Genomic DNA, 14,241 nt, shown 5'->3' on the forward strand with positions numbered 1-14,241 from the left:
GACAGGAAATCGAAATGTAAATTTAAACCATATAAATCGCATAAAGCATTTCAATCTGCTATTACCTCTCGTCCACTCTATGATGTATGGAAAACCAGTAATACATTCATTTTCTAATGTTCATCACACTATGTCTCAAATTAATTTTATTTTGGCCTCAAAATCTTTACTCCCTTCCATCCAATCTTCTGAGATTGGCTCCATTTTTATTTATGACCATGTCCCTGTTTTATCCACCTTCGATTTATCCCTTACTACTCCTAAACATGCTCAATGGAGATTTAACAATTCTGTACTATCTGATCAAAATGTTATTTTAGATTCTACCTTCTTTATAAAAGATTGTTTTCAATTTAACAAACCTAGGGATATTTCCGTCCATAACAACTGGGATGCTTTTAAAGCCTCTTTTAGAGCTTTACCATTGCTTACACTGCTAGAAGGAAAAAGTTGTTGGATTCCCAATAACTTTCCACCCTCCAACACATTAAGACTCTTGAACACACTTACTATACTTCTAAATCCCCTTCTCATCTTCGGGACCTTATTAAAGCTAAGTCCACTCTGAATAAGCTGGCTACCACTTATGCTTGCAATATAATTCTTAAAATAAAATCCAAGTATCGTGGGGGACAGAATAAAGCTGGTAAAATGTTGGCTAATTATTTAAAAGTCAAATCAGAAAAGAAACCTATTCAAATTGACTTTACTAAAAACGTACTACATTTTGATTCAGGCATTGTTACTGCTTTTCAAACCTATTATAGTACATTATACACAGGAGATACTCATCCCTCTGAACATCAAACCCAGTAATTCTTGAATGATCTCCCTTCTCCTCCCTACTTACCGGAAGCTATGGCCCTTCTTGCAAAAGATACAACTCTTCAGGAGATTTTGGATGCCATCAAATCTCTGAAGAGAGCAAAAAGCCCCTGGATCTGATGGTTTTTCCATTGAACTTATTTCTTCTTTTTTATCTACTTTTGCACCACATTTACTGGAGCTTTTCTCCTCTTTTTTATTGAAATCTAAGCCTGAAGGCTCCTTTTTCGATGTGCTCATTGTAATCATTCCCAAACCTAGCAAATATCATACTTCATGTCAAAACTACTGTCCTATTTCATTAATTAACTATGATTGCAAACTTTTTGCTAAAATTCTGGCCTCTAGATTAGACGATGTGATACCTCTTCGTATTAAACCTGACCAATATGGTTTCATTAAAGGGAGGCTTACATCTGATAATGCTAGGATATTCTCCAATATCCTTACATCAGGGAGAAGATATCCGGATCCTCTTGCTGCACTTTCTCTTGATGCTGAAAAAGCATTTCGACCACATAAATTGGCAATTTATGTTCAATACTCTCATTGGTTCGGTTTTGGCCCCAAATTAATTACGTTTATCAAACTATTATACTCCGACCCACGTGCTTGTGTTTCTGTCAATGGATTTCTATCCCCTTATTTTACTTTACACAGCGGTACTAGCCAAGATTGTCCCCTTTCTCCTCTTTTATTTCTTCTTTGTCTCGAACCTTTTCTTGAATGCATTCATTGTAACCCTTTGATAACAGGCTTCCGACATAATTTTTTTACACAAAATGATCTGCTTATGCAGATGATATTTTGATATACCTCTTGAATCCCTTAACTTCCCTACCTCCCTTTTTGCAGGAGATCAATTTATATTCTAAAATATCTGGCTACAAATTGAATTTCTCTATAACTGAGATTTTACCTTTAAATTTTTTATGCTATCAATGTATGTTCTCTTTGCTTATTTTATGTGATGTCCATCTAAGATTAAATATCTAGGTGTCTGGTTTTCACCTACCATCCCTTAAACTCTTGCCCACAATCTTAGCACACTAAAACTCAAGATTCAACACTCGCTTTCCTCTTGGTCAATTCTCCACTTATCCTGGTGGGGTAGATTGGATACTATTAAAATTATGATTGCTCCCCTTATTCTTTTTTTATTTCCTATGCTGCCCTTTAAATTCCCTAATTACTATTTTAACCAAATTAATTCTATTTGTACCAAATTTCTCTGAAACACTAAACACGCCTGTATTGCCTTATCCAAATTAATTAAACCAAAAAATGAAGGAGGCGTACGCTTTCCTAATTTTAAGCTACATCATACTGCTTTTTAATTTAGACAAATCTATGCTTTAGATAGACAATATCAAGACTCCCCCATAATCAGCTGGATTAATTTTGAATGTTCTCTATTAAATAAAACATTGTTTTATGATGTTAGCTTTATGTCCAACTGTACTTTTATATCTAAATACCCTATCTTAAAATACTCCCAACATCTATTACACTAATTGTTCACTTTTGGCTCTAGCTTATATCAAGCTTTTCTTATTTCCTCTATTTGGTATAATAAATTCATTAAGGTTTGCCATAAATCATTCTAGTTCAAGCACTGGAAAGAAAAGGATATCCTACATGTTAACCAACTAGTACCTCAAAATTCTGTAGTACCCTTTACTACGTTGCAGGAAGGCTATGATCTACCTTCTTCTTGTTTATCCCAATACTCCCAACTAGCAAAGATACTTCAAGCATTTTTGCTAGACAAAAACTTTCCTGTAGATTCCACTCCTTTTTTTCTTTGGAATCCCCTGCACAATCTCTTCTGAGTCTAACCCTAAAGCTTCTCTCATATACAAACTTTTATCTGCTCATACCTGTGAGAAAGTGCCCTCTTTCTGCATGGTTGCCCCACTTTTTGCTGAATTGCTGATGTGCTTTGACTGAGTGTGCTCTGGGCACCTGCTAATCGGGTACCCAGTGCCTATGTTCTTTCCCTAAGACTGCATTGAACACAAAACCCAATTGGCATCTCTGGCCACAGGTCAGCCCCTGGTAAATGGTACCACAGGTACCCAGGGCACTGTGACCAGAGAAGACCTCTAAGGGCTGCAGCACTTATTGTGCCACCCTTAGAGGCCCTGTTTCATTACACTCACACACTGCCTTTGCAGGCTGTATGTTTTGGTGCAGAACAAAGTGAAGAGTCAACATGGCACACATCTCTGTGTGCCATGCCTATAACCCACTGCCCTGGCATAGATCAGTCACCCCTCTAGCTGGGAGCACTATACCAATGGTGAAGTCCATTCTTAGACTTTGTAAGTGCAGTGCTGCCATTAAGAGTATGCACCATAATGGCTACACTGAAAACTGAGATGTTTGGTATCAAACTTCTCAGCACATTAAACCCACACTAATGCCAGAGTGGGATTTAATGAAAAGTGCACACCCCTGAAAAACGACCTACCACTAGTGTCCAGGCTGAGTGGCTGCTATCAGCTGCCACCACCAGACATGTTTCTGGACCCCTGGGTCGAGAGCCTGCTGCTCTCGAGGGCCTGAAACAACACACATCCTGGAACGAGGTGCCAAGCCTCCTCCCCCAGGATGGGCAGGGTTCCCACTGGTTCTGACCCCACTTTGGGCGGGAGAACCGGTGGAAAAAACAAGTGAGGAAGAGAGGTGTACCCACCTCTGCCAACTCCACCCCTCAGGTGGGGGAGGCGAGATGAATCACAACTCTTAGTCCCTGCCATCTTGCAGATGGTAGGACCCAGCCAACCAGGGAAAAGCGTATGCCCCCTTCCCAGGGAAGGGACCCATTGGTCTTAACCTTTTTACCTACCTGTAACGCCCCTAAATCTAGTATTTAGGGGCACCCCTGAACCTTGCTTCCTCAGTCAAGAACCTGCAAGAAGAAAAGAAGAAGAAGGATCGAACAGCCGTGCCGAAGCTAACAAGAGGAGGATGCCCGCTGACTTTGCCCCAGCCCTATTGGCCTGTCCTCACCTCAAACCTGCTCCAGCGAAATTCTGGTGTGTATTGCTGCCAGCAACCTCAAGAAACCCAGAGGACCTGCCTGCCTTCAATCCCAAAGTCTCTGTCTCCCGTGAACACCGGATTTGTTCAAACAACAGACTCCAGCTCTGCAAGGATCCGTGAGTTTGTACCACTCTGCACCCGACGCCCACTGCCTGAGTTCGAGTGGCCCAACACCAAGATGAGGGCTCCCCAACGATCCTGACCCAAACTCCAGTGACCCTTGACCTGCCTCAAGCCTCTAGCCAACGCCTGCAGCCTCAAACCGGAAGGTCCCCCAATCGCGACCAGGAGCTGGTAAGAAGATCCAACCCTAAAAGGCACCCCTGCACCCGATGCCCCTCAGCCTTGGTGGCCCTACCGATGGTGCCTAACCAACCCCCAAGATCCCAACTTACCTCTCCATGTGGTGCTCGCACCCAGAAGACCTTCGTCCCCAATCCTGCAGTGCTTTTGCAAACCGGAGACTCCATATTGAAAGCTACAGGGCTTCTGATGCCAAAACAGCACTCTGTACTCGGCTGCCCCAGTGCCGCTGAGGGTGCATCTTTTGTGCTGGCCTAAACCCCCATTTGCCCTGAGCTTAAGTCCAGGAGCTTTGCTCCCACAACCCAGTGGCCTGCTTATCAGCAGCCACCAACCAGAGGCCCTCTACACCCCATTGGATAACATTGGGCCTCAGCACTCTGCACCCGGCCGCCCTAGTGCCGCTGAGGATTTAACAAGAGTGCATCCTTGACCCTGGGGGACCCCTGAGTCTAACTCCAGAACACCAATTCCCACAACCAAGTACTTACCTTTAAACCGATAACACAATTTCCCTCCATAGGATAACATTGACTGTTTTTCGATGAAAAGTTTCTTAGTGTGGAGTTGGAAAACCTAAAGAAATCCTTTAAAATTGTACTAACAAAAACGTTTTTAATTACCTGCTTACAGGAAATGTGCCAGTGCAGTATCCAGGCATACTGCAATGTGTAAGAAAAGTAATCTCAAAAGTAACTTACCTGTCATTTTACTAAAAATCCTATACAAAGCATATGTACTGTGAAAAACATTGCATTATCAGTAACACTACTGTAATCAAATCAAAGTACATTTACAATTGCAATTCAAACTATTTAGAAACTGCATTACTACTGTAAAGTATTTATTGCTTACCTGTGCCAGGCTTGCTTGGTTCTAGAAAATAAAATACCTAAAATAATATTTTTATACGAAAACAATTGGTCTGAAGTTCAGTCTTTGAGTGTGTGAATTAATTTGCTGACGGAGTGTGTACAACACACTGTCCTCTGATAAAGCCTTACTGCTCGACCACACTACCACAAATAGAGTGAGGTGCTATCTACTTTACCTCTGCCTACCTTTTGGGTTCCACTGGACTCTGTGCACACTATACCTCACTTTGGTATAGTATATGCAGAGCCAGCTTCCTACATTACCTCAGTAAGACTAAAATCCTCAATTGAAACAGCATGGGAACAAGACCTCTCGATGTCCCTTTCGACTCAGCAATGGGATAATGTATGGCATAACTTTTACCACCTCCAAAGCTGCCAGTATCACTCAATCCCTATTTTTCTTCTACAATAGAGTGGTTCGAACACCTGTTTTTATTCATAAAATCAATCCTTCCACCTCACCTCTTTGCTGGTCATGTCTTTCCTCAAATGGCAAACTAATTCACTTAATATATTATTGCCTTAATGTTCTTAACTTTTGGGAATCCATTTGGTCTAAATGTTCTAAGATATTTCAATTTTGTATTCCATTATCTATTCAAAATGTGTTTTTTGGATCCTTATCTGTTGATTTCCAAGAAAGTTCTATGAAGTCAAAGTTATTTGAACTTTTTATTGGTCTTGCCTTTAAAGTTATCTTTACTTGTTGGAAAGATGATTCTAAAATATGTACGTTAACATGGTGGAATTTTATATATGCGATGAACATAGAATTTCCACGGTTTCATTATCTCAGAAAATCAAATCTGATTTACTCTGGCTACCCTTTACTATGACTTTTTTATCTTCACGCTCATCCTTACCGTAATTCCTACTCGCCTTTTTTCCCCTCTCTTTCTCTTCTCCTATTCCTTTCCCCTCTCTCTCTTCTCTTTCTCTATCTCAAATGTATAAAATAACCAATGTTTGATAGGTAATCAAATCTCTTTTTACTAAACTTATGTGCAGAGCCTGTGGTAATGGGAAGAAAAATACTGAGCATATCTTGTTTTTTTGTCCTATATATTCAACAGCAAGAAGGAAATGGGTATACCGTCTTTGTTGTAATATGGGGTTTCGATATTATGAGCTAGCCTTATGAGTGCTCAGGACTGATACAAGTACTGCAAATTTGTCTGGCATTAGTAAAATCGTATTTTCTGTATGGATTTAGCGGAAATGATTAAGGCTACCCTATTAATTGATAGATTATAATTTTATGTAACTCAACTGATATATTGTACATTTTGCAAACTGTATATAATAGCTATGTTTTAAGAATTGTATTTTCTTTTATATGATTTATTGAACATTACCCCATAATATACATTTTCTATTACTATTTCAACACAAACAAAATTCCAGACAAAACAGTAATCATTATCCTCACTCTCTTTGAAATGTATTAATATTTGAAAGGATGTTTGCCATGCTACCCACAAAGTACTTCTTTGGTCCAATAATTGGGAGCATTCACACTGTCAATTCAATATAACTTTATTCGGTATAAAAACAATAGGCCATACAATTACATAGAAATATTGCACATGGCTGTATTCACACTGTCTCTGTGGACATTTTCTAATCCTTAGTTCCTATTTAATTGCAGAAAATTTAAATTTGTAGCGGAAGGTGATCAACTAAATTTTACCAAGTGTTTGAAACTGTGATGCACCATGTGAGCTGTTGTATTTGTAAAATATGTTTTAGTTTTGATATGTAAATTTTGCAGAGGCATATCTAGATGTGAAAGCGCTTGTTTTTTCTCAACGCAGTTCAGCTGTTAATGCAGTGGTGTGTCGCAAAAGCCATGGGCCTTTCCGTAAACCTCAACGTTTAATTAAGTCTATTTATTTATTATGATACTTTTTTTATAGCGCGAACATGACCATTGCGTGTATCAGTGCGCTTTACAAATGGACAGAATGCATTACAATAATATATTTGAATTAGAAACATACAGGATAAAGTCAGCACCCGGAAAAGGGAGGGTAGCGACCTAAAATAATCTATTATGACAATTACTATGTGAGTCTGCAAATTACTCATTCAATTCAACAGAAAGTTCTAGTTCGATCAGCTTTTAAAAGTCTGAGGGCCCTTATTAATATTTGAAAAGGTCGAGTTTGCCGCAGCACTGTATTGCCATCACCACGTTCACTCTCACAGAGAGAGCTTTAACACAATTCCTTGCCTTGGGCTCAGTAACCGGATCCATCAATAAACAACACTCTTCCTGTCTGCACTGGGAGAGCATTCGTCTTTTTGTTTGAGGAGGGCTGGAACCACGAAGTGACTTGAACGCATACATAAATGTTTAAGTTCAAACGAAACTTTTTCCAAATTAGCACAACAAAATGGGCTTGTGGGGCCGGGTAAGAGTCTGGGGTGAAAGTGTGGTGCTCCTGGCCGAGTCGATATGCGCGCCCTGCTAACTTACAAAAGGAGGTCGCAGAGGGCCGATGCAGCTCGCTGGCAGACGAGGCGAGAACCATAAGGCGGCAGCGTCTAACAAATTCCAAGCCTTGTATACAGGTGGTTAGGGGGAGGGACTGCCCCCGACGGGAACAGAGACTTTCCCCTGGCCCTCTCGAATGACAAACACATTTAGACCAGCCCAGGACCTGTGTGGGTTACCTAGGCAGCCGTGTAAACTGATCCTCCCATGCCGCCTCGGGGCACACACTTGTTCCTCCTCCTCCTCTCAGTAGGTATCAACGCCGCACGAGGACTTCCCAAAAACACACCCGCCGGGCCCCTAAGTGAGAGATGAAGGACTGACATTTTAGGCAGTACTTCCCTGCCTGCGGTGCTGTTTAGTCACCTCACGCTTTCAGCCTGTGTACCCGCCATGCCGCTGCCCCGGCCGGTGCGACTGGCCGCCAACTCGCTTGCTTTGGTGCTTTGCCCTTCGAAACCCGGGCTCACGGAGCAAGGCGGCCCAGAGATGTTCAGGCTTTTTCAGGCGGCTAACGGCCGCTCTTTCTGGGATCGGCGGCTGGTGGCTGCCGTGAACCGAGTATTTTTTCAAGGCTGGCTGCGAGGCGCCGTGCTGCTCGTACTGGGCGAAAGCGAAGACCTGGAGGAGCTAAAGGAGGCGTGGGCAAGGAGGGCGCTCAGGGCCCCCAGGGGCTACAGCATCCGGGCTGTGGGTAAATATGCTGTCCTACTTAACAATGCACGCGCCTTGGCGCGATGGCCACAGGAGTTTAATGTGGTGCACCGAACGGGGGGGGGGGGGGGCAATGTCTACCTGTTTGTAACAGAAAGGGTACTACTGAAGGTTCTACTGGTGCTGCACAAACAGATGCATGTGGGTGTATGACGTATGAGAGCATAGGTTCTATGGTGTAAATTCCATGGATCCAATTCAGATTTGGTTGCATTTGGAGAAGGCCCAAATCCACCGTGGTGGCGCCAATGGGTTACGCCAGCCCATTCCTATCTCTGCCAATCCTTATGTCATGGCTAGCTATATGCCCTGACATAGGCTGCAGAAAAGTCGAGGAGGCTGAGAGTTGTACCGTTGTTTTCATTTTAGGAGAACAGAAGCTGTTCTTTGAGGTTAGCCTCCCTTCCCCCAGCGCCTTGAGACCCTCACGGGTCTGTAGCGCGCTTTACAAATGTCATGATTGATTGAGCCATATTGGTTTAATTTCTCCTGGATGGCTTGAATTTTTGAGACAACTTTACCCTGATTATTTGGTATTTTTTCACTTTTGAGCTTCTTAAAATCTGATGTTCTCATGCTCACGGAAGTTTTGTGACTTTTAACTTGTTTTTGTTCAGATATAGATAGATGTGGCTAGGAGGGGACATTGGCTGCGTACAGTAACAGCACGACGATCACTCTGTTCATCTAACCATCTTAGACTCAGCAAACTCCACTTACTCTTGAGGGCTCCCTTCAATCTGCCATTATGATTTTTTTTAGAACAGAGTACCCACAATCCAGGTCTTCAATCCGATCACCCTCGAACCAGGGTCAAAAAAGGGACGGTCCGCAATCCAATTGCAATCAATCCAGCAGGGATTTATTGAATCCTTGAAATGGCAATTACTCAGTGGCGGCTCCTCCATTCGGGTGGAGGGGCGTCGCTCCACTGCTTTCTCACAGTGTGAGAAGCAGAAATATAAAGTGGTAAAACTACCATTTTATGTTTCTGCTTCTCACGCTGCTAGAAAGCAGAAGTGCCTGGTTGGGGGCGGACTTGTGGGCGGTCCTGCTCGGGGGGGGGCAGGGGGAGTGGCTTGCCCACTGTTGTGGGCCCTAACTGTTGGCCGACCAAACCACTCATGTGCACTCTCCATTTTTAGGTCTTGCCTGACCCAGCGTATGCGCTGGTCTGGCGAGACATTTAGTAGGTGGGTTTCGAAAGTGCTACCCACATTTTTGTGCTGGCTCCAAGCGTCAGTGCACGATGGCGCGCACGCGCACAGCTGCTCCCCGCATTCCCCCCTCCCTTCTCGCCCAGTCATCTGCCTTTCCTGCGCCAGCCTTCAGCCCCATACCCTTCACCCCGCTGCTGCGCGCGCATCCCTAGCATGCGTCATCGCGATCACTTTCGCTTTTAGAGTGATCGCGATGAGGGATTGATAGCTCCTTCACACTGAGGCCAACTGTGTCAACCGAAGGCTAACGCTCCGCTCTCCTCTGGAAAAGCACTCTTCCCCCTAACTCTCGAGTTTGCATCAGAGACATTCAATGTCCGCACTTTACAGAAGTCTCAACTCGGGTTATACTACCTGTTTTTGACCATTCACTATGTATTAAGCCCTGACCCCTCCCTCTTGGAAGATCTCTTCTGACGTGAGGGACCACCTAATGGATTATAGCCAGCCTCACCCTGTTCTCCGTATCTGAAACATTCCTTCATTTAGCCAGCCACATCCTTCTCCGCCCCCCCCCCCCCCAATTAACCATGTAACCAGACCCGTCGCTGCCTCTTCCTTAGCTGCATAAATTAGTGACCACCGCTCCCCCAGCGCACTTTTGTCTACGTCTAACCTTAATCAGAATCCTAAATCGGTCCGCTCCCTTATCTATTCTTATATTTAACTCAATATATACATGCATTCAATATTTTTAAATGTGTTCCTTTACAAGTAACATATTCAACACTATCAGCTGTGTTCGTATTATAAAAACCAACAAGCATTCTCTATACTTTGCTCCTTCTCAAAGATTTCATTTTACGTTCAGGTGTTCTCTCCAGATAACTGTTATAAGCCACACCCAGTGGCTTTGCAGTGCCAGATATCTATATGCCTTTGAGAGTGTCTGGCAATTCTCAGCAAGTCACATGCCACCCAAACTGCAAAGTCTCACACAAGTCTCAGAAACCATATCCCGCTCATACTCAGAATGTACTACTTCTCCCAGAGGTCTCTGTAAGTTGTCATAAACGAGAGACAAGGCAAGCACTGGAACTAATTGCCACCCGTACACCAACCCAACCCCCCTCACTCGCCTTCAGCTCTCCCCAGACAGCGCCCGACCCCCGCCATGTCTCCCAAGCGCCCGTAGGAATTGCCACCAATCCAGCCGGCCTCATAAGGATGAAAGGCTGAGATAAATGGAAGTCAAATCACTGGTGTGTGTGCTTCACTCTTAACACATCAGCCCAAGCTCTGCATCCCCTGGCTCCAATCCAGGACAGCGCTTTGCAGCAGCTGCAGTAAAATGAGGCGCCACGAACTGCACAAGGAGCACATCTGCCAGTCAGGCCCCAGACACAGAGCACACAGGCCCGCCGTCAGCCACCCCCTTTTCTGCTCAGCTGACTGCCTCCCTCCCTTTCGCTCTCCTCCTCTGCTGGTCTTTTTCCTCAGCCCTCACCACTGGCTGCCATGTCTACCCCCACTACCCCCCAGTGGGTGCCTGCTGCTCCTTCCTTTTTTTTTTTGCATCTTTTATATAGCGCAAACTCGACCCAAAGGTATTGGAGAGCTGTACATGAGCACCATATTTACATTACATTGGTCTCTGCCCTGTGTTCCAGCCAACCCGTGGAGTGCCCAATGATTCCAACCTGGCCTGAGGAGGACCCCCAGGCAATGCACCTCTACAGATGTTCACTTGCGCCATTACCAAGGTGCTGCATTTCATCAAATTCTTAGCGCCCTAGTAAATATGATCCAATACTCTAATGCGAGATTAGCCCCACCTCGCTGGTAGAATTTTGTCTCACTTCATGTTACGTCATTACTTCAAAGCGTTTTTTGCTAAGTTGATGCAGCAAAGTGATTCATATTACGACACTGCCTCAACGTATTTCATTAAGTTCTACTCTTGCAACGCACTTCACATCATTCACTCGCTACTAAGTGCTTAATGGTACTCTGCAGCAAAGTGCTTTTTCTTAACCCTCTGTAGCACAGCACTTTGTTACTCAATTTAAAAGGGGTCAAGTCTGTGGGTATTGTAGAGTGTTGGCTGTTAAGGATCAAGTAAACACAGGTAATAATGATGATCTTCCCACAGTCAAATCGCACTTTGAACTCAGCACTCCATGTACAAGTTATATCTCGTTTGTGTAGCATGCAGGATAAGTTGGTCACGGTGAGAAGGTGATAGCATCTTCTCACCCTTAATCTGTAAGTGTGCACAGTGGCCCAGCTGCACTGACATGCATCAGGCAAGTGTCTTGACAGTGAGTGTAGTTTCAATGTACCCCTCACAGATGTCAACAAACTCATTACTTCTTTCATTTTCTGTGGTCAAATCCAGTGGCGACCGGCATCTACGGGGGCAAGCAAATGGAAAGTCCGCAAGCTCTTACAAGCACAACAGACCACTCCGCTCCAGCCTCAATCCCAGGAAACCCGATGCCTTTACGCCCAATTCTTCTGCCTGACAGGAACTGCAATGTAACATATCTCGCATTTACGCGAGTTTGAGCAATTGGCAATGTAAATGACGATGCCTTTTATTTATGTTTTGGTTTTTGAAACCTAAATAAAAGGCAATGTCATTTACAATGCCAATAGTTTAAACTTCCGTAAAAGCGAGACCTATTGCATTGCAAATGCTTGTTCTCTATGTAGGCTGCGCAGTTTACATAGAGAAAATGGGCTTGGCGCCGTCCGCACCAGTCAAAACGCTGCCATTGCAGCATTGTGATTGGCTTAGGGGAGGGAGGCTGCGTGTGGAAACCGCAGACCCGGCCAGGAGCAGCAGGAGCTGAGGCGGCAGGGCGTGACCCGGGGGGGGAAGGTACGTTTTTAAAAATTTTCATTACCGTCCCGCGACCCCCCTCCCCCGTCATGCCGGGCGCGACTGGATCATTTCTTCACACAAATCCCGTTTTTAAGTGGTCCTTTTTTGGTTGGTACAGTAAAATAATCTGTTCGTGGTTAACAGTTATGCCATTGCATTGCATTTTTGTGCATCAATCGTTATCAATTGGAATCCAGATCGATGCGGAACCAGAGCAAATATATAGTGACCTGAATCGGCTTCACTGCGCTACATGTTGAGTGCTAGATGCAATGAAAAGCCTCCGGCACACTGAACGGAAATGGCTGGGTTTCCATAGGTTGTGGACCCTAAAATAACCCGCAGCTCGACCGAAAGCTGCAGTAGTCGGAAGTCAATCAATCAATCAATATGAACTATATTCGGATAAAAACAACATATCCATAAAAGTACAGAATAAAATAGCATTCAAAGATTAATAAAAAATACAAGAATATTATACACTTGAAAAAAGATTCAAATAATCTGGATGCATAGAATTACGCATACGCACCACCGTTTTTTAAAAATGATCCTACTCGCAAACATAACTCATCATCAATTATAGCTAGCACCATCTCATAAGCCACCTTATAATCAACAACATGTCGAGTTTTAAAATATGGGATCAGGAATTTTTTAGTGGGGGCTGAATAGTAAGAAGTACAGAAGAATAAGAAATGTAACATTGATTGCTTTTGAATGTTATTACAGGGACACAATAGTGAGTCAAAATTGGGAGTAAAACCAGTGGGGAATGACAGCAGATATTTCATTGTGTCTGTCCTTAGCCTGAAAAGTAAACCCCTTTCCCAGCAGCCAATTGGTTTCAATAGATATCTAGGCATAGCAGGGTACATTTCTATCTGCATATATCTAGCAACTGAGGTTTTATTACACTCAGTTGTTGCTCATGCTTCTTTATATGAGGCATAGAGAGTCTTTTCCAATGTTTTAATGCTGATAGAGCTGTATTGTAAGGGGTTTGAGAAAAGATTTTCCATATTTTGGCTACTTAGGCTTTTACGGACCCCTGCCAACCACGGTATATCCATCCCTTTATCACATTTTAAGCAATCTAAAATTATCTCCCTTGTTAAATGTGCAGCCGGGTTCTTCCAGATTCTTAGCCAAAACAGAGTTGGGCGAGCCTTAATAAAATCCTCTATGTAAGGTAGGTGAAGTTCTCCGTGAACGGCATACGTGGAGGAAAAAAATGGTGCGACCAAGATCTTGCGGCAGAACCTGTTCTCCTCACGCTGGATAGGTGTGCAGGCTGTGTTCCCCCAGACCTCCGCCCCATATGTTACAGTTGGTGTACATTGCAGTTTATACATTTTAATAATGGATGGCACTATCTCTATATTCCTTGGCTTGGGTAGCCTAAGTATAGTATTAATAGAGTTAATAAACTTTCATTTACAATGGGCTATATGGTCATTCCATAATCCATTCGATGCAAATGACAGGCCAAGATACGGGAAAGTGCAAGTGCTTAATAATTGATTAGAGTTTATGACAATTGTGGGATTAGAATATTTCTTAGACCCACATGACATTAAAAATGATTTTTAAAAATTGGTGCATAAGTCCAGAGTTGCCATAAAGTTAACGAAGTCCTGCACCAGGGCGCGTAGGGCTTTAGGAGTGCGCCCCATTAAAACTGCATCATCAGCGTATAACAATGCAGGGATTTTATTTCCACCAATCATTGGAACATCTTTAGTTGAGATCAACAAATATTTAGTTAAGTCATTGATATATAGAATAAATAGGAGAGGGGCCAGTACACAACCTTGTCTGACCCCTCTACCTACTTCAATGGCTTTGGAGATCTCACCATTCATGCTAATGCGCACCCTAGCTTTTAGGTCTCTGTGTAAGTATGCCAAAAAAGAAACTAACGAGTCA

General features: G+C 43.4%; 1 protein-coding gene across 11 annotated transcripts in view; it reads left to right on the forward strand.

Moving 5' to 3' along the window:
• STOX1 (storkhead box 1) overlaps positions 1–14,241 on the forward strand; it is a 498,526-nt gene that overhangs the window by 177,759 nt on the left and 306,526 nt on the right. For 2 of the 11 annotated variants that reach the window (XR_014961076.1, XM_085603564.1), the window contains exon 1: positions 7,557–8,245. The exons of 7 other annotated variants lie outside the window; for them this stretch is intronic. Coding sequence is in view for 1 of the 4 variants with exons in the window: in XM_085603564.1 (XP_085459690.1) it covers positions 7,945–8,245 (301 nt within the window). In the remaining 3 variants the exon portion in view is untranslated. Of the gene's footprint in view, positions 1–7,556; positions 8,246–14,241 lie in introns of those variants that run through there. 2 more of the 11 variants (XM_085603573.1, XM_085603571.1) reach the window with 2 other exon arrangements.

This window comes from Triturus cristatus, chromosome 1_2 (assembly GCF_964204655.1).
Source record: "Triturus cristatus chromosome 1_2, aTriCri1.1, whole genome shotgun sequence".
In the NCBI taxonomy this organism is placed as follows: domain Eukaryota; kingdom Metazoa; phylum Chordata; class Amphibia; order Caudata; family Salamandridae; genus Triturus; species Triturus cristatus.